The 22,168-nt window shown below is 42.7% G+C and overlaps 1 protein-coding gene across 1 annotated transcript; it reads left to right on the top strand.

The window, feature by feature from the left end:
• Window positions 1-7,762: 7,762 nt before the first annotated feature.
• Window positions 7,763-21,144, top strand: LOC122934135. Its single transcript, XM_044289353.1, has 2 exons — window positions 7,763-8,857; window positions 20,845-21,144. The coding sequence occupies exon 1, from the start codon at window positions 7,800-7,802 to the stop codon at window positions 8,841-8,843; it is 1,044 nt and encodes a 347-aa protein (XP_044145288.1). The 5' UTR covers window positions 7,763-7,799; the 3' UTR covers window positions 8,844-8,857; window positions 20,845-21,144.
• The last annotated feature ends 1,024 nt before the right edge of the window (window positions 21,145-22,168 follow it).

Raw genomic sequence — 22,168 nt, 5'->3', positions numbered from 1 at the left:
ATAATCACCACCCAGAAAAGATGAATGTTGTATCATATTGCTTTAGATAAAAATTCATAAATAACTGTAAAAACCATTAAAAATGTTGGAATCCATATATAAAATTCATACATAAACTTCAATGATGATAAAATATGTAATATAAAATCATGTAAAATCATAATGGAGCACAAAAATATATCATTAGAAAAGATAAAGGGAATTGGTTGTAAATTTGACATTCAAGAGATTTGGCCTGTGATAATAATGGTAAAAGGGGTACATGTCTGGCCCAGAGGGGGAGTCTCAGTGCTGGTAAACAGCCTTGACATGAGACTCTCCATCGGATGCTAGACATGCAGCCCAAGTTCACAAAAAGCCAAAAAATCTCTAATTCAGCGTTCAAACCCATTGGAATGAGGCTGCCAAAATCAAAGATGAGTCTTGATTCGGCTCTGGACATTCTTTCTATGTGCTTGCCACCACGCCAATGTTGGTCAATTTTTTGTAACGCCTTAAAGGACATACTTTTCAGGTTTTTATCATGAAATTCTTTAAAATGCCTTGATAGTGCATGCTTCATGTAACCATTTTTAATATTTCGCAAATGTTCGCTTATTTTGACTTTAAGGGATCGTTTTGTCCTCCCAATATACTGCTTGCAGGGACATTGGATCAAATAGTTCCTATTGACACCTCCACGTTTTTGTTGGTCTGATTCCCAGACTAGGTGCTTATCCACCTCCTCCATGGACATCCTGACATTCCCAACAAAAGCAGGGCAGGCATGTCTTCTATTAGAAGCTGTGGCAGTTACAAAGAAAGAGCTACAGTAGAAAGGACATACCCTGAACTGCCAGGCTGAAGACAATCTTTCAAAACAATTGGAGCAATGAGTTGCTGGTTCCATGTGAGGTACAAGGCTGGTTCTAGCTAATAGAAAGAGATTCTCATGTACTGTATGATGTCTGATTTTAATCTTTTACATCAGTCATAAAAAAAAAAAATCAAGCATTGACAGGCATTTAGCATCAAGAAATCTGATCATTACTGGATAGCCATGCTTTTAGACCCTCAATATCAAAGCAAAATGGAGGAATGTTTTCCTGATGCCGCAAGGGAGGCAAAATTGCTTTATTACCAGGCTATACTGTGTATGCAGCTTGCAGCAGCTGTCGGTGATCAGATGCCTGCCGTCCACATGTCTGATCTTGGGGCCAATCTCTGCTTCCTGCCAAGTCACCCATCTCTGCTACCACAAGCAGCAGAAGAAGCAGCAGCAGTAGCAGCAGATAGTTCAATCTCATGATGTCACGGAAGGTGTACAGGTAACAAGGCAAAACAACATGCATAAATGACTCGCTGGATCCAACAGCTAAGGAACAAAAGGGAGACCCCTGTAGAAGACCTGGCACTTTCCCTGGCTGCTTAGCCTATGCATAGATCCGAATGGTGGAGGTATGCATATCCACGTACCTTGACTATATAACCCCTGAGCACCCTACAATAGTGAGGGGACACGACCACCGGCTCCCTACACCAGACACGGAGGGAGTCAGGGTCACCTGGGATCCAGCAAACAGAAAATAACAGATAACAGTTCAACACTTAACTTAGTAGAGGAGAGGAGAACCAGATGGGCATGCACACATACTCCAGGAAGAAATATAAGCCGCCCAGAAAAGCCTTCTGGGGAAGAATTTAAAGGGAAGCAATTAGTCCAACACATGACAGCTGAGAGAGGCTAAGGAGAGGAGGAGCTGAATACCACAACACAGAAACTCAAAGAGGAGGTTCTGAAAGGCCTCTGTCAGAGCTTCTCAGCTGTCTGGTTGTGACAGTACCCCTCCCTCTACGAGTGGACTCCGGACACTCAGAACCCACCTTCTCAGGATGGGACCTATGGAAAGCCCTGATGAGACGAGAGGCTTTAATGTCCGTCACTGGGACCCACATCCTCTCCTCAGGACCATACCCCTCCCAGTGAACAAGGTACTGAAGAGAACCGCGGACAAGACGAGAATCCACAATTCCCATCAACCATAATCGGAGGAGGAGGCAAAGGCGAGGGTACAATGGGTTGAACATAAGGTTTCAATAAGGACTTATGAAAAACATTATGGATCTTCCAAGTCTGAGGAAGATCAAGACGGTATGCAACAGGATTGATGACAGACAGGATTTTGTAAGGCCCAATAAACCTAGGACCCAACTTCCAGGAGGGAACCTTCAATTTGATATTCTTGGTAGACAACCACACCAGATCACCAACATTCAGGTCCGGACCAAGCACACGTCTCTTATCAGCCACACGCTTATATCTCTCACTCATGCTCTTTAGATTATCTTGAATCTTTTGCCAAATAGATGACAAAGACGAGGAGAATCTGTCCTCATCAGGTAAACCAGAAGACCCCTCTCCCGAGAAAGTCCCAAACTGTGGATGAAACCCATATGCACCAAAAAATGGTGACTTATCAGAGGACTCCTGACGACGGTTATTTAAAGCAAACTCAGCAAGGGACAAAAAAGAACACCAATCCTCTTGATTCTCCGCCACAAAACAACGCAGATATGTCTCCAGATTCTGATTGACGCGCTCTGTCTGACCATTCGACTGCGGGTGGAAAGCAGAAGAGAATGACAACCGAACCCCCAAGCGAGAACAGAAAGCCTTCCAGAATCTGGAAACAAACTGAGTGCCCCTATCAGAGACTATGTCTGAAGGAATACCGTGCAATTTGACAATGTGATCAACAAATGCCTGCGCCAGCGTCTTAGCATTGGGCAAACCAGGAAAAGGGATGAAATGCACCATTTTGCTAAAACGGTCCACCACCACCAGAATCACAGTCTTCCCCGAGGAACGAGGCAGGTCCGTTATGAAGTCCATGGACAGATGTGTCCAAGGACGGGAAGGAATGGGTAAGGGAAGGAGAGGACCTGATGGCCGTGAATGAGGGACTTTGGCACGAGCGCAAGTCTCGCAGGCTGCCACAAAACCCTCAACCGACTTACGAAGCGCAGGCCACCAGAATCTCCGAGCGATGAGATCCAGTGTGGCTCTTACCCCCGGGTGCCCAGCAAGGACCGTATCGTGGTGTTCTTTAAAAATCTTGTGTCTTAAAGCGAGAGGCACAAACAACCTCCCAGGAGGACAAAGATCAGGAGCCTCTGACTGGGCTGCCTGCACCTCTGCCTCCAATTCAGGAAAAAGAGCAGAGACCACCACACCTTCAGCCAAAATGGGACCCGGGTCTTCAAAATTCCCGCCTCCCGGAAAACAACGTGACAGGGCATCTGCCTTCACATTCTTAACTCCAGGGCGGAACGTGACAACAAAATTAAACCTAGAAAAGAACAACGACCATCTGGCCTGTCTCGGGTTCAGACGCTTGGCTGACTCCAAGTAGGCCAGATTTTTATGGTCAGTAAATACGGTAATAGGGTGTCTGGCTCCCTCTAGCCAATGGCGCCATTCCTCAAAAGCCAACTTGATGGCCAACAATTCCCTATCTCCCACATCGTAATTTCTCTCTGCGGAGGAGAGTTTTCTTGAGAAAAAGGCACACGGTCGCCAATTGGCAGGAGAGGAACCCTGAGACAAGACCGCCCCCACACCCACCTCAGAAGCATCAACCTCAACTATGAAGGGTAAAGAAACATCAGGTTGCACCAAGATGGGAGCGGAAGCAAAACTCTCCTTGATATCAGAAAAAGCCTTACGCGCCTCTACTGACCAAGAAGAAAAATCTACCCCCTTTCTGGTCATATCAGTGAGTGGTTTAACAATAGAAGAATAATTCAAAATGAACTTCCTGTAATAATTGGCAAAGCCCAAAAAACGCATCAGCGCCTTTTGATTCTCAGGAAGCTCCCACTCAAGCACAGCGCGGACCTTCTCGGGGTCCATGCGAAAACCAGAAGCGGAGAGAAGAAACCCCAGAAATTGAATTTCTGGAACCGCAAACACACATTTTTCCAGTTTCGCATATAATTTATTCTCCCGCAGAATGAGCAAGACCTGACGTAAATGTTCCTTATGAGTTTTGAAATCGGGAGAAAAAATCAAAATGTCATCCAAATACACCAATACAAATTTTCCCATCAAATGATAAAAAATGCTGTTCACGAAATGCTGAAAAACGGCTGGGGCATTCATCAAACCAAAAGGCATAACCAAGTTTTCAAAATGGCCCTCAGGGGTATTGAAGGCCAAGGTCTTCCATTCGTCCCCTTCTCTGACCCTGACCAGGTTGTATGCCCCTCTTAAATCTAATTTGGAAAAGACTTTAGCCCCAACAACCTGGTTAAATAGGTCCGGGATCAGAGGAAGCGGATAAGGGTCACGAATTGTGATATTGTTCAGCTCCCTGAAATCCAGACAAGGTCTTAAAGAACCATCTTTTTTCTTAACAAAGAAAAAACCAGCGGCAACAGGTGACTTCGAGGGTCGTATGTGTCCCTTTCTCAGACTCTCAGAGATATAAGCACGCATAGCGATCCTCTCAGGTTGGGAAAGATTGTATAAACGAGATTTAGGCAGCTTGGCATCTGGGATGAGATTAATAGGGCAATCGTACTCCCTGTGCGGGGGCAAATCCTGAACTCCACTCTCAGAGAAGACATCCGAAAATTCAGAGAGAAAAGATGGTATAGTCTTAGTAGCAACCTCAGAAACAGATGTCATGAGGCAATTCTCTCTGCAAAAGTCACTCCAACCATTTATTTGCTTCGCTTGCCAATCAATGGTGGGGTTATGTTTAGTGAGCCAGGGCAGCCCCAACACTAGAGGGGTGGGCAAACCGCTAAGGACGAAACATGACACATCCTCAACATGAGCATCACTCACAATTAAACGGATATTGTGAACTATGCCCTTTAATGATTTCTGAGAAAGTGGAGCGGAATCGATAGCAAAAACAGGAATATCCTTTCTCAAAGCGCACACCTGGAAACCATGAGTTATCGCAAATTGATTATCAATGAGATTGACCGCTGCTCCACTATCCACAAAAATCTCACAAAAAATGTTCTTGCTCTCTAGCGCCACCCTAGCCGGCAGGACAAAACGGGAACTACAAGCAAACGGAAAACCTTCAATTTCCGCCTCAACCCTGCCAATAGTAACAGACGGAACATTTTTCAAAGATTTTTTCCTCTTTGTTTCTTTATTATACCCAGAGAACTGCCTGAATCTCCTAGAGGGACAAATATTTGCCAAATGATTAATACCTCCACAACAAAAACAAACCGTCCCATGCGGGCTGAATCTTCTATTGTCAGAAGCAATCAACCCCAGCTGCATGGGCTCCTGCTCAGAAGGGGCTGACAGCGACTGAGACCCCTGCGCACAGAATGGGACCGCTGCACAGTCCTGGGACCGAGTATGACAGGAAGGAGAGATCTCTCCTCTCTCTCTAAGACGCCTGTCAATACGAACGGCCTGAGACATAGCAGAGTCCAAAGAAATAGGCCTTTCATGAAAGGCAAATGCATCTTTCAATCCCTCTGAAAGACCATGGCAAAATTGACTTCGGAGTGCAGCATCATTCCAACCAGTATCAGCTGCCCATCTCCGAAATTCTGAGCAGTATATTTCTGCGGATTGTTTACCCTGGCATAATAGACGTAGTCTAGACTCCGCCAGAGCAATACGATCCGGATCATCATATATCTGACCCAGGGCTAAAAAGAATTCATCCACTGAACGGAGAGGCCGTGCCCCCTCCGGCAGCGAAAAGGCCCAGGACTGAGCGTTACCTCTGAGCAGCGATATAATGATCCCCACCCTCCGTTCCTCATCTCCAGAGGAAAGGGGAAGAAGGCGAAAATGGAGTTTGCAAGCCTCTCTAAAACGCACAAAATTCTCACTACCCCCGGAGAACGTATCCGGGAGCGAGATCTTAGGCTCAGAACAAACTCCATGAACAGCAAGCTGAACCGGTCACTTGAAGCTGAGAAAAAGTCTTACGGAGGTCAGCTACCTCCAATGAAAGACCCTGGAAGCGTTCAGCCAAAAGTGAAACCGGATCCATGCTTAAGACGGTTTTGGCGGCTTATAATGTCACGGAATGTGTACAGGTAACAAGGCAAAACAACATGCATAAATGACTCGCTGAATCCAACAGCTAAGGAACAAAAGGGAGACCCCTGTAGAAGACCTGGCACTTTCCCTGGCTGCTTAGCCTATGCATAGATCCGAATGGTGGAGGTATGCATATCCACGTACCTTGACTATGTAACCCCTGAGCACCCTACAATAGTGAGGGGACACGACCACCGGCTCCCTACACCAGACACGGAGGGAGTCAGGGTCACCTAGGATCCAGCAAACAGAAAATAACAGATAACAGTTTAACACTTAACTTTGTAGAGGAGAGGAGAACCAGATGGGCATGCACACACACTCCAGGAAGAAATATAAGCCGCCCAGAAAAGCCTTCTGGGGAAGAATTTAAAGGGAAGCAATTAGTCCAACACATGACAGCTGAGAGAGGCTAACGAGAGGAGGAGCTGAATACCACAACACAGAAACTCAAAGAGGAGGTTCTGAAAGGCCTCTGTCAGAGCTTCTCAGCTGTCTGGTTGTGACACTAGTGGTCAGTGGTATATTATATGTTCAGTCTATGGTTATCTAGCGGTGTACTGTCCATCCTCTAGTGGTCAGTGGTTTATTCTATGTCCAGTCCATGGTTATCTAGCAGTGTACTGTCTGTCCTCTAGTGGTCAGTGGTATATTATATGTCCAGTCCATGGTTATCTAGCGGTGTACTGTCCATCCTCTAGTGGTCAGTGGTATATTATATGTTCAGTCTATGGTTATCTAGCGGTGTACTGTCCGTCCTCTAGTGGTCAGTGGTATATTATATGTCCAGTACATGGTTATCTAGCGGTATACTGTGCATCCTCTAGTGGTCAGAGGTATATTATGTGTCCAGTCCATGGTTATCTAGTGGTGTACTGTCCGTCCTCTAGTGGTCAGTGGTATATTATATGTCCAGTCCATGGTTATCTAGCGGTGTACTGTCCATCCTCTAGTGGTCAGTGGTATATTATATGTTCAGTCTATGGTTATCTAGCGGTGTACTGTCCATCCTCTAGTGGTCAGTGGTATATTATATGTCCAGTCCATGGTTATCTAGCGGTTTACTGTCCATCCTCTAGTGGTCAGTGGTATATTATATGTTCAGTCTATGGATATCTAGCGGTGTACTGTCCATCCTCTACTGGTCAGTGGTTTATTCTATGTCCAGTCCATGGTTATCTAGCGGTTTACTGTCCATCCTCTAGTGGTCAGTGGTATCTTATATGTCCAGTCCATGGTTATTTAGCGGTGTACTGTCCATCCTCTAGTAGTCAGTAGTATATTATATATCCAGACCATGGTTTTCTAGCGGTGTACTGTCCATCCTCTAGTGAACTTAAAATTAGAAGTAACCTGATTTCATAGCTTACATGTAGAGGTATATGACCCTTTAAATTCAAGTGAAGCTCAGGCAAATATGAAAATTATTTCTTACCACATTCATTAATCATTTTAGACACTTTTTGGTATCACTCAATGTTTTTTTTCTTTTAAAACACCTGTCTACCTCATCACCCTTTGCTCTCGATGATTCCTCTCTTTCCTACCTTTCACGTCATTCTCCAAGGCTACATGTATGTCTTATGAAAGTTGTTGTCTGGCTTTCTTTTATGACACATCCTTTTGGTTTTTGTGATTTCCTGTTTGCTTTAAGTTTCATTACTTGATCTGTGCTCTTAGAGAAAGGGACAGAGAGTGTGAGAAAGAGGGGGCAGCAGCATCAGCAGTAGTGATGGCTTCATGTTTTCAGGAGTACAGTCTAATGGAAATCAAAACTTCTAGGACATCCAGAGGCTACTATAAAAGAGGAAATCTTCTCTCGATTGATGACATCTATTTACATTTATCAACTAATAAGAAGAAGTTAAAAGCTGCAGGGCAATCTATGAAGAGCAATATTGAGAGTGTCATATTTGATATGTTTCTTCATGTTCCTCTAGAATTTCCTGTCTGTACTCTTCAGCATGTCACCTCCCAGGAAGGTGCTAAGAAAATTCTGGACTCACAGTCCTTCAAGGGAAGAAAACATGAAAGACCCGAATTTAATGCCCTTTCCTTCTGGAGTGCAGAGGTCTCCTTGGATAACATTCAAATGGGCCGTCTTCAGGTTTATAAGAAAATGAAGACGGTGGTAAAAGCAGAAGACTTTGCGACTTTCCGTAAAGAGATGATGGAACAATTTGCTAACTCTCCAGCATTTGATAAATCGGCTTCTCGTTATGGGAACTTTAAATTCTCTTTCCCACTGTCTGATCTGTTATCTAGATACAAGACACAGCACTGTAATGGTAGAGAACCCCAGCTCAGGATATTGGGCACTGATGTCTACAAGCAGGAGATTGCCCATTACATCCTAGTGCACAGTCCTGACACCATAGACTTGATTGACCTCCCGATGGTGTCCAACAAGCCAAATAGTCAAGATGTTGTCTCTTGGATAGATGAGACCTTGTACTGGAGACCAGAATCCACCTCAAATTCATTAAGTTTAAAGATATTTGGGAATTCTTGCACAGCTAGATGCTCTGACCTACAGAAACCACGCAGATCCAGATCTAGACCTAGAACTTGGCGTAAAGCGCGTACTTTTTTGCCAAGGTGTGTGTGGAACCATCTGGTGTTGTGTTTCCACCTCCCCAATGATGGAGAACTCAAGACCCCAGTCCAGGATCTGCTAAGTAATCTGACTCCTTGTCATTCACTGCAGCCCTTTTTGAATAATGATCCGATTCAGAGAAACGAAGCAAAAGAATTGATCCAAAGATTTAAGAAGTAATCTCGGGATTACAGGTAACATCTGATAATAATTTGTTCTAGACTCCAAACATATTAGAAGCTACCAGCTCCAAATACAGTGATATCACAAACATTTTCGGGTAAAGAATAGTATTTTGGGAGGGAAAGGATGCAAATGAGCTCTTAACAAGCTCTGCCTCTAATGCGACCAGATGTAAGGCAGCCATCCTATAAGTCAATGTTCAGCTCTTAAAATAAGCCTTGAGACATGACTTTGATATTAAATAAGCCAGCATCTCATCTGCAGGAGAGTTAGTTCCCCCCTGAATAGTATTTTGTGATGCACATTTTGTGACACAGGAAGATGATTTCACTTTGGTGGCATTTTTGTTAGTAGAATCCGTTAATTTTGAATGAAGACCTGCACAATCTTCTTCATAAAACTGTTGCCTTTATGTTAATCCATTAAAAACATCATCCACACAATATTGATGGACTATAGCAGACAAATGTGAAGCCAGAGAAACTCCCGGTTGACTCATTTCAGGCACAACTAGTCCTTAATAATGACCTCAGGTTTGCTATAATTCATCAGTATTTTCTGGATGATGTTTTTTCAGAGGATTGAAATAAAGACAATGATTTTTTGAAGATTGGGCTGGACTTTATTCACACTTTGCTGTTTTTGTAGACAAGGTTGTCCATGTATAATGAGATGAGCTGATCATGGAACTTCATACGTGTATTTAGAATCATTTAATGACAAAGAATTCAGTTCTGTGTCTGTAAAACTACCATTTATATTCCAAAGCTAAGAAAAGTTTACAATTTCCATGAAAACTCATAAAAAAGTTACCTCCCTGGTTTTCTCCTGGCTGCACTGCAGAGTCCTTACTGCATACAGTCAAAGGACGTAGTGTGGCACTATGACCTGAAGCTGCACGCAGTCAGGAGACTATAGAGGGTCTGATCTGAGGTCTAATATGGGGGGGTCTGACATGGAGGTCTAATGGGGGTCTGATCTGAGGTCTAAAATTGGGTAGTCTGACATGGAGGTCTAATAGGGGTTTCATCGGAGGTCTCAGATGGTGGTGAGGGTTCTTACATGGATGCCGGATCTGAGGTTTGATGCAGGGGTCTGACATGAAGGTCTAAAAGGGGGCTGATCTGAAGTCCTGATATTGGGGTATAACATGAAGGTCTAACATGGGGGTCTCATCTAAGGTTTGATATGGGGGTCTCATCTCAGGATCTGATACGGGATCTGATCTGAGGATCTCATATGGGATCTGATCTTAGGATCTGATATGGGGGTCTGATCTGATATGGGGTCTAATATGAGGTCTGATATGGGGATTTGAGCTGAAGAGCTGATATGGGGGTCTGATCTGAAAGGTAAGGTGGTATTTTTTAGTACTGGCGCACATTGTATGGGGGTATTATTTGTACTGGTGATATTATAAGGAGGTATTTTATACTGGCACATACAGGCTGCATTTTTCTAGTGACACAATAAGGAGAAGTATTAGTACTGAGGGACCATGGGGAACATAATTACTAGTATGAGCACTATGGGGGCATAATTAATAGTGATGGACGAACATCGGCCGGGATTGTTCGTGAAAGCGTAAACGAGATCAAATGTTTGCGAACCACAAGTTCGCGGCGGGCCCCATTCGCTTTAATCGAAGGCGAAGCTGCAAAACCTTCAGCTCAAATTTGCAGCCACCAAATACTTAGTAGAAGTGCACAAATAGTCCCACAACATGGACGGTGACCAGAGGGGGATCAATGGCAGAAATTACCACCAAAAATATGTATCTTAATCAGTAAGAACTGCACATTGAGTGGTGGCTTCAGACTCCCAGTGACACTCGGGCCACAAGAGTCACATTGTCACATAATTCCCAGCAGATGATGAGAGGAATGATTGATCGTCTGTAGAATAATAGAAGTGAATCTGCAGGAGAAGGAAAAGGCAGCAGCACAAATGTAATCCGGGAGCATAGACTGTGACCCGGCAGCCACGGGGGAACACGGACCAGAGCCTCACCCCAAATAACGTGTCACCCTTGCTTCACCCCAGGGAACGAGACTCAGTGACGTCGTGACCTTTCAATAATACATACCTCAAATAGTTATGGCATGTGTAACCGGGGGGGCTGGATACCACGTATACTCCATACTGATAGGTACTCCAACAGTAATGTTCACCACAGGAGAGAGACAGATAGATAGATAATAGATTTATAGATGATAGATAAATAGATAGATAATAGATTTATAGATGATAGATAAATAGATAGATAGATAATAAATAAATAAATAGATAGATGATAGATATATAGATAATAGATAGATGATAGATAGATAGATAATAGAAAGATAATAAATAAATAGATAGATAGATAATAGATAATAGATAGATGATATATAATAATAGACAGATAGATAGATAGATAGATAAAAGATAGATAATAGATAGATATTAGATAGATAAAAGATAGATAGATAGATAGATAGATGATAGATAGATAATAGATAGATAATAGATAGATAGATAATAGATAGATAGATAATAGATAGATAGATAGATAGATATGAGATAGATAGATAAAATATAGATAATAGATAGATAATAAATAAATAGATAGATAGATGATAGATAGATAGATAGATAGATAGATGATAGATAATAGATAGATAGATAGATAAAAGATAGATAATAGATAGATAATAAATAAATAGATAGATAATAGATAGATAATAGATAGATAGATGATAGATAGATAATAGATAGATATATAGATAATAGATAGATAGATAATAGATAGATATGAGATAGATAGATAAAATATAGATAATAGATAGATAGATGATAGATAGATAGATAGATAGATAATAGATAGATGATAGATAATAGATAGATAGATAGATAGATAATAGATAGATATTAGATAGATACATAATAGATAGATAGATAAAAGATAGATAATAGATAGATAATAGATAAATTGATAGATAGATAGATAGATGATAGATAGATAATAGATAGATAGATAGATAGATAATAGATAGATAATAGATAGATAGATAGATAGATAGATGATAGATAGATAGATAAAATATAGATAATAGATAGATAATAAATAAATAGATAGATGATAGATAGATAGATAGATAATAGATAGATGATAGATAATAGATAGATAGATAGATAGATATTAGATAGATACATAATAGATAGATAATAAATAAATAGATAGATAATAGATAGATAATAGATAGATAGATAAAAGATAGATAGATAGATAGATATTAGATAGATACATAATAGATAGATAATAGATAGATAGATAATAGATAGATAATAAATAAATAGATAGATAATAGATAGATAATAGATAGATTGATAGATAGATAGATAATAGATAGATATATAGATAATAGATAGATAAATAGATAATAGATAGATAGATGATAGATAGATGATAGATAGATACATAATAGATAGATAATAGATAGATAGATAATAGATAGATAATAGATAGATATTAGATAGATACATAATAGATAGATAGATAAAAGATAGATAATAGATAGATAATAGATAGATAGATAGATGATAGATAGATAATAGATAGATAGATAGATAGATAATAGATAGATAATAGATAGATAATAGATAGATTGATAGATAGATAGATAGATAGATAGATAGATAGATAATAGACAGATAGATAGATAATAGATAGATAGATAGATAATAGATAGATAGATAGATAGATAGATAATAGATAGATGATAGATAGATAATAGATAGATATTAGATAGATAGATAATAGATAGATGATAGATAATAGATAGATGATAGATAGATAGATAGATAGATAATAGATAGATAGATAATAGATAGATAATAGATAGATATTAGATAGATACATAATAGATAGATAATAGATAAATAGATAGATAATAGATAGATATTAGATAGATACATAATAGATAGATAATAGACAGATAGATAGATAGATAGATAGATAGATAGATAGATAGATAGTGTGGTCATGCAGGTGGAATACTGGTGGAAGGAAGGTATATTTCCCCCAGATTTCTCACCTGGGTGAAGTGAGTGTAATCCAGGGAGTGCTGTGGCCTGAACAAACTCAGTAGTTCAGGCAGGATTCTTTTTGGAAACACGTGGGGCCTGGATTATGCGGAAACGGTTGTTAAGGTTGGTAGAGGGAGCAGCCGTTCCCTTCCTTCCAGGCCAGTTTGTTGTTCTGCTCTGAAACACCTTAAGGCAGTTAACCTCGTTAGATTACTCTATACAGAGTGCTGTAGGTAGAGGCCTGCAAGGACAGCACGCGGTGCTGTGAATACTGAGGACCAGGGAACAGGCTACACGCTGTGTGAACGTCAGCTTACCAACCGTAGCCTAGGGCAGACCAACTCTTTGTGTTATTAGTTAGTCCCAGACGGGCAGGCCTTTGTTTTGTGATTTGTTGCTGCTATACTCAAAATCCTGGGTTCCACTAAAAAGCATGTGTTGATGTAAACTTCCTGAAATCGAACCCTAAATAAAAAGTGATGTGAACTTTATATCATCTGTGCCTCCGTGAATGTCCAGAACAGTACGCTGCCCCCCTTGCAGGCTTACAATTGGTGGAGGATGCGGCCATAACGGTTGCTAACGTTTGTTCTGTGCAAGAATTTTTTGCTCCAAAGGATGTCGTGGGTAAAGCCCACTATCGGTCTGCAGGAGACACGCGCTAATATCGAAGCAGCCATAACCCAGTTTATTAAAGCGCAGGCTGAGGCGAACCTACGCCAACAGGAGACGAACCACCTTTTGTCAGAACAAATGGCCGCCCTTACAAATGCCCTGCCGGTTGTTTCCCAGACTGCTCCAACATCTCCCCGGAATCCCAGGAAAACTGTGCAACAGTCGCTACAGAAGTTAACCCCGGAGGACGATATTGAGACATATCTAACCATTTTTTAGTGCACAGCAGAGCGGGAACACCTTCCGTGGCTAATTGGGTCGATGTCTTGGCACCTTTCCTATCAGGGGAGCCCCAGAAGGCGTATCATGACCTTGGCCAACAGGAGGTCCGAGACTATACTAAGCTACGAGCGGAAATTCTGGCTCGGTTAGGAGTAACCCCTGCTGTCCGGGCCCGGTGCGTGCATACCTGGCGCTTTGATGTAACCAAACCTACTCGGTCCCAAATGTTCGACCTGGTTCACCTCACGAAAAAGTGTCTAGAACCTGAGACGAGCACAGCAGCCCAAATAACTGAAAGGGTCGTAATGGATCGATTTACGACTGCATTACCTAGGACATTACAGCACTGGGTGGGGCGGGGAGACCCCAAATACCTAGATGAGCTGGTGATGAACCTGGTTGATCGATATCTCACCACGGAAGACTATCTTTGGGATAGTGCCTTCCCCTGTGCTCCTTCCAGGAGTGCCGGTCCCAAATCTACAGCGGCTAGGAGACAGTCCCCAATAGGGCAAGCAGGAAAAATGGCACTGGAGAGTCCCTAGTGATCTTCCCCAAGCGTGCCCCGATTTGCTTCACCGAAACCAGGACCTCCCCAATGTTGGAGGTGCCGGGAAGTGGGGCATGTGGTCGCTAATTGTCCCCTCACTTCCGAACCATTGGAGTGCGAGGCCGGCCGGCTGTCCTTGTTTGCTGAAGCGGTCTGTGTGACTTCCCCGGAGGTGAAACTTGAACCCCAGTTCTGCAGTGTACTGGTGAATAGTAAACCTACAACTGCACTACTAGACTCAGGAAGTCTCGTAACTTTGGTGCATGCCTCTTATGTAACCAGAGACAAAATCCATGGGGAATCCCTGGGTGTGCTGTGTATCCACAGGGATGTTAAGGCATATCACGTGGCCATGGTGTCTTTTGAAACTACTCATGGCTGTATTGACCATAATGTAGGTGTGGTGGAAAACCTCATGCATAATGCCATCCTCGGGCGCAACTTTCCCTACTTCTGGCAGTTGTGGGGGAGGGGCCAACCACTTAGAGCTGCAGCGCAGTCGTTTGTAGAAGAATTGTCTGAGGTTGAGCCAGAATTGTTGCCAAAAGAGCCTGAGGAGAATAGTTTTCCTTTACAGGTACTGGCAGGAGATGAGGAAGCCTCCTTATCTGAGAAAGTATTGTCTGACTTAAGAGTATCTAGTGAAAATGTTGGCACTGCGCAATTAAGGGATCCCACCCTTGTACATGCCCGAGAAGGTGTTAAGGTCATCAATCGCGTACCTCAGGAACCAGGGGCTGATCGACAATTTCCCCATTTTGCCATGAATAATAATCTTTTTTCCCGAGTTACCCAGAGTAACGGAGAGGTTGTTGAACAGCTCTTGGTGCCTCGATCCTACTGACGCATTGTCTTAGACCTAGCTCAAAGTCATGTTATGGTGGGGCATTTGGGGACAGAAAAAACCCAGTAGAGAATTCTCCGGCGTTTTTTTTTTTGCCTGGGCTCTATGGGGAAGTAAAAGATTATTGTGACTCCTGTCCAATGTGTCAATTGAGTGCACCCATGTCTTATTTCAGGAGTCCCCTGGTACCGCTACCGATTATCGAAATTCCATTTGAGAGAGTCGCTGTGGATCTTGTAGGGCCGGTAATAAAATCCGCTAGGGGACATCAATATATTTTAGTCGTGGTTGACTATGCCACTCGTTATCCAGAAGCTGTCCCCCTAAGAAACATTGCCTCAAAAACCATTGCCAGAGAGCTATTTTTTATGTTCTCTAGGACAGGAGTCCCCAAGGAGATCCTTACCGATCAAGGAACTCCCTTTATGTCTGGGGTTATGAAGGATATGTGCAGGCTATTCAAAATTATGCAATTACGCACTTCGGTGTATCACCCACAGACTGATGGCTTAGTCGAAAGATTTAATAAGACGCTAAAACAGATGTTGAAGAAAGCGGTAGAGAGGGATGACAGAGATTGGGATTGCTTACTACCCTACCTCATGTTCGCAATCCGGGAGGTATCCCAAGCCTCCACAGGGTTTTCCCCATTTGAGTTAGTTTATGGCCAACATCCCCAGGGACTTCTTGACATAGCCAAAGTAACGTGGGAAACTGAGACTACCCCTTTTAAAAGTGTTATTGAGCATATAACCCATATGCAAGAGCGTATTGAGACGGTAATGCCCTTAGTGAAAGAGCATTTGCAGAAGGCCCAAGCCTCCAAAAGTAGGGTGTATTCTCGACAAATGGAAAGGTCCCTATGAGGTAGTGGAAAAAAATAAGTGACGTTAACTATAAGATACATCAGCCGGGGAAAAGAAAGCCTTTCCAGGTGTATCATATTAACCTTCTTAAACCCTGGAAGGATAGGGAGTCCCTATTGGCAGAAGTTCAAAAAAAATAATAGAGAAGGAATCCCACCCCATTCCTCCTGTGAAAATAGGTTAGACCCTGTCAGGGAAACAACAACAAGAGGCAAAAGAGTTTTTGCAACACAATCGGGAGAAATTTTCTGATCTACCAGGACGAACCCATCTGATTAGCCATCAGATTATCACTGAACCCAGTAAGATCGTAAACTTAAAACCTTACTGTATCCCGGAAGCCCGTAGGAAGGCTGTGTCAGAGGAGGTAAAGAGAATGGTGGAGTTAGGAGTGATAGAAGAATTTAGGAGTGCGTGGGCCAGTCCTATTGTCTTAATCCCAAAACCCAATGAGATCTGGAGGTTTTTTGAAGACTTCAGGAAATTTAATGAAATTTCTAAATTCGATGCATACCCCATGCCTAGGGTGGATTAAATAATTGGAAATCTAGGGAGGGCTAGATTCATTACAACCTTAGACCTTACCAAAGGTTATTGGCAGATCCCATTAACACCAGACAAAGAGAAAACAGCATTCCTAACCCCAGAGGGTTTATTCCAGTATGTGGTAATGCCGTTTGGGTTACACAGGGCTCCAGCTACTTTCCAAAGATTGATGGATAGAATCCTGCGACCGCATCGAGGGTAGACGGCGGCATATCTGGACGATGTGGTCATTTATAGCGCAGATTGGCAGAGTCACTTAAAAAAGGTGCAAAAGGTTCTGGACTCTATAAGTGACACAGGGCTAAACATCAACCCCGAGAAATGTGCCTTAGGATTAGAGGAAGCCAGGTACCTAGGATACATTATTGGCTGGGGATTGATTAAGCAAATCCAAACAAAGAAACAGGTCAGGGCATTCTTAGGCATCACCGGGTACTACCGGAGGTTTGTGGAACATTTTGCGTCCATTGCAGCCCCCCTAACAGACCTAACTAAGGGTGGAAAGTCTGTAATGATAAAGTGGTCCCCCCAAGCTGAAATGTCATTCCAGACATTGAAGGCTAGCCTCTGTCAACAGCCGGTACTGGTGACCCCGGATTTTACAAAAGAGTTCATAGTTCAGACGGATGCTTCTGACTTGGGATTAGGGGCGGTGCTGCCCCAAGAGCTAAATGGGGAAGAGCACCCTGTTATGTATTTAAGTAGGAAACTGACCCCAGCAGAGAAAAACTATGCAATAGTTGAAAGGGAATGTTTAGCGGTCAAATGGGCACTAGAATCCCTTAAATATTATTTGTTAGGGAGGAAGTTTAAGTTGCTCTCGGATCAGGCCCTAACATGGATGAAACAAAACCGGGAGAGAAATGCCAGAGTCACAAGGTGGTTCCTGTCTCTCCAAAATTTTAATTTTGTGTTGGAACATAGTCCAGGGAAACTACAGACAAATGCAGATGCGTTGTCAAGGGTGCATTGCATGTGGGGAACAGGTACCCAGTCCTCCGGTCTGGAGAAGAGGGGGGGATATGTGGTCATGCAGGTGGAATACTTGTGGAAGGAACGTAAAAACACCAAGTTGGAGCTCAACTCACCATACACCACCGAGGAGCACGGACACAGAACCGGAACCAAGGCTGAGAAATAGTGAAAAAAGTAGATTGTACAGCTTCACCTCGCAGTGCGTATTTTATTAGGAAACGTGCTTAAAAACCAAACATCAGGCTCATTTCATCAACATGTTTCGGATCAACATATGTCCTGAGGAAGGATCTGTAATATATGTTGATCCGAAACATGTTGATGAAATGAGCCTGATGTTTGGTTTTTAAGCACGTTTCCTAAGAAAATACGCACTGCGAGGTGAAGCTGGACAATCTACTTTTTTCACTTGTGGAAGGAAGGTATATTTCACCCAGATTTCTCACCTGGGTGAAGTGAGTGTAATCCAGGGAGTGCTGTGGCCTGAACAAACTCAGTAGTTCAGGCAGGATTCTTTTTGGAAACACGTGGGGCCTGGATAATGCAGAACGGTTGTTAAGGTTGGTAGAGGGAGCAGCCGTTCCCTTCCTTCCAGGCCAGTTTGCTGTTATGCTCTGAAACACCTTAAGGCAGTTAACCTCGTTAGGGAGCATTCACACGACCGTGTTTTTCTTCCGTGTCCGTTCGGCGTCCATTCCGCAATTCTTGCAGACAATGCACGAACCCATTCATTTCTATGGGTCCGCGAAAATTGCGGAATGCCTTTTATTCTCATCCGTGTGCTGTCCGTTCCGTGCGTCCGTTCATTTTATTTTAAAACATGTCCTATACTTGGCCGCAAATTGCGGTCCGTGGCCCCGTAGAAAGTCATTGGGTCCGTGAAAACCTGATAGCACATGGAAATGCATCCGTATGTCATGCGTTTTTTGCAGACCCCTGGACTGAAAACATTCTAGGAAACCCCATTTCAGTCACATGTGGCTGCACCTTGGACCAGGAAGTAGAGAAAGGAGGCTGCAAGAGAATCATGGCCATCATCAATGCGGAGAAGCTCGTCATTCTCGTACAAGAACGGCCCCTATTATGGGACACCAGGTCAGAACTGGTTGCCGCTTCTGCCGACTTCCGTGCTCATGGAGCGCCCACATCACCATGGGAACGCCTCCATACTAGAATGTACTGTCGGGTTTGAGAATTACGTTGAAATCGCAATGCGATTACAACTTAGAGCTGGGTTTCTAATGGGTTGGCTTGCTAGAATTAACGAAGTTAACGAACATGGAATATAGCAGAGCTAAGTTAGAATCGCAATGCGATTACTTCAAGTTATATTAATCGATTTTAACTCAGCACTGCTATATTCCATATTCGTCAACTTAGTTAATTCTAGCAAGCTGACCCATTAAATGGACATAGGTTGGACATTTAAATTTGTCAATTTTAACCCTTCCGTTTTTTTTGCGGACCGTGAAAAACGGATGACACATGGAAGCACCACGTCCGTATTATACAGACTTACGGAACGGAAAGATAACTGAAGACATACGGAACACACGGATCTGTGATAAACGGACCGCAAAACCAACGCGGTCGTGTGAATGCTCCCTTAGATTACTCTATACAGAGTGCTGTAGGTAGAGACCTGCAAGGACAGCACGCGGTGCTGTGAATACTGAGGACCAGGGAACAGGCTGCATGCTGTGTGAACGTCAGCTTATCAACCGTAGCCTAGGTGAGACCAACTCTTTGTGTTATTAGTTAGTCCCAGACGGGAAGGCCTTTGTTTTGTGATTTGTTGCTGCTATACTCAAAATCCTGGGTTCAACTAAAAAGCATGTGTTGATGTAAACTTCCTGAAATCGAAGCCTAAATAAAAAGTGATGTGAACTTTATATCATCTGTGCCTCCCTGAATGTCCAGAACAGTACGCTGCCCCCCTTGCAGGCTTACAATTGATATATATATATATATATATAGAGAGAGATATGAGATAGATAATAGATAGATGACAGATAGATAATAGATAGATAGATAGATAGATAGATAGATGACAGATAGATAGATAGATGACAGATAGATAATAGATAGATAGATAGATAATAGATGATAGATAATAGATAGATGAACAGCTATGACGGAGCAGTCTATAAATGTGGCAGAAAACTGAAGCCTCGGACTTCATATTCTCAATGGCCTGACGAATAGAGACTCTCTTGGTAGACAAACCCTAACCCCCGTGTAGGCAGCAGTGTGGTGGACTATGCCATCACAGATATGGACCCCATAAATGTTGGTGGCTTCATAGTCACCCCACAGACACATGTCAGACCACAACCAACTGCTCCTATACATCAAAGCCACAAGCAAACCACCGGCACAAACATCACAGCAGACCGGCCTCTTCAGCCTACCTCCAGCTGACCAAAGCCCAGAACAAAAGGAAATCATGAAAAAACTGAAGGATATAGAATAAAAAAAATAAAAAAAATTCCGAAACCCTCTGGATACATCAATCGCACTGCAGGAGATAACAGGGAGGATCTCATTGATATAGAGTAAAAAAGCCAAAGGCCCAGGTGGGATCCTTTCAGAAATTATAAAATACAGCCCACTTGATACCCAGGCTGTAAAGCTCTTCAATGTTGTGCTGAGTGCTGGTTACTTCCCCCCAGAGCTGGAACCAGGGCCTCGTCACCCCCATACACAAAAGCGGAGACAGGTACAACCTAGCCAACTATCAATAGACAGGTGTCAGCAGTAACCTGGGGGAACTCCTCAGCAGTATCCTGGATAAGAGGATCCTAAGCTTCCTCATCCAGCACAACGTCCTCAGCAGAAGCCAAGCAGGTTTCATGTCAAACCACTGCACCATGAACCACATCTACACCCTGCAGAGCCTCATCAAGAGCCATGTCCACAAAACAAAGCATGGAAAGATATCTGCTTTGTGGACTTTCCTGAGACTTTTTGAATGTGGAATAGGAGGAAAAACATATGATGTCATCAGAAGCTCCTACACTCAGAACAGATGCAGCGTGAAGGTAAATGGGAGGAGAACGGCTTATCTCCAGCAGAGCCCCAAACCTACCCTATACCCCCACACTGGATGTGTCCGCACCCCACCCCTACCCAATTATTTCCCACTTGCTTTGCCAATGCTAATATTTAAGAGATGGATCGATCGATATGAGATAGATAAACAATATTTGTATTTGAAAATTTGAAATTAAGTTTCTTTTCCCCTCTTACCAGGACACAAGTTTCACCAAAAAGAAAATATTATGAAAAAAAAATCTCAGAAAATGAAGCAAGACAAGAGAAGATGACGCAGCAGCAGGACGCGGCCTCTTAGCCTCAGCATCTGGCAGCAGATATGCCGTCACATGGCGTCCTCACTGACCACTGGATTTATAAATGATTATTTGTAACTTTCTGGATTTCTTATATCTTGCTGACGTCACATTAACGCTTCCTTTTCTATGGAGTTTCTATGTTTTTGTAGAATGTTCTGATCATTTATTAATCATCAATTCCTTTTCCTAATAAACGCCGTTATCGATATCTTCTTTCGCCGTCGTCCTTTCTGCCATCCATTTTATTCTAGAAGTTTCTGTCCAGCCGATGATATTCAAAAAGCTTCACTGCCATCAAGACTGAAAGTAACAGTCAGGTTAGGAATAAGCAGCGCGGCACTTTTATTTGCTGCACAGCGGGTACATATCGCGAGTATAACGTGATTCACACAAATCAGTCTGCGGCCGCTTCCCGTCAGTGGACGCTTTCTGAAGGTAGAGCCCCACCTCATAGCCTCCCTGTTTATGTCCAGTCTATAGGAGTGCATCATGCAATACAATGTACATACTGAATATAATTACATAGAAAACACAGAAAACTTCATAGACTTTTTTATAAAAGAGGACAGGTCATTTCTATTGTTTAAACTACGGCAGATATAGTATGGCTGAACACCTCAGTAGTAGTTTCCCATGCATTATGTATTTATATATATATCAGAAGTATAATTTCATATTTGTTTTTAGTAATTCCATATTTATTTTGTGCCATACATTCTTGCAAGTATTAAAAATATAAAATGATACTTCTGCAGTATATGAATAGCGAATACATGGGAAACTACTATGCGTTTTCTCTACAGCAGTTTAACATTGAGCTCTATAGCTTAGTGGTTAAGGCTCTTGCCCTTAATGTAGATGTTTGTGAGCTCAAATCCCAGCAGAAAGATTTAACAAATATAGGCTAAATAAAACTTGAAGGGGTTGTCCGGGTTCAGAGCTTAACCTGAACATAACCCATTCTTCACCTCTCCAGCACCTCTGAGTTGAGCATCAGAGTGTTTCTTGCTTTCCCTTGACCTGCGCTGCAACGGCAACGGGCAACGGCTATTTGTTCACATCCGGTGAAGTAGCGGGCTTCTGCTAGGTGGAGGCTAAAGACTGTCTATTAGTGTCAGTGACATAACCAGAAACACTGCTAGGAAGAAGCCTCCACCTAGCAGTGTAAAAAGGTAATCAAAACAGCCCTTGCCCTGAGCAATGCAGTGCAGGGCAAGGGACAG

This window comes from Bufo gargarizans, chromosome 1, assembly GCF_014858855.1.
Source record: "Bufo gargarizans isolate SCDJY-AF-19 chromosome 1, ASM1485885v1, whole genome shotgun sequence".
NCBI classification, from domain to species: Eukaryota; Metazoa; Chordata; class Amphibia; order Anura; family Bufonidae; genus Bufo; species Bufo gargarizans.
Note: the sequence above shows the minus strand (reverse complement) of the source record. Positions and strands in the feature narration are given on the sequence as shown.

Bases quoted from the DNA above. Each gene is read 5' to 3' on its own strand.
- LOC122934135 (XM_044289353.1), top strand. From the start codon at position 7,800: ATGGCTTCATGTTTTCAGGAGTACAGTCTAATGGAAATCAAAACTTCT.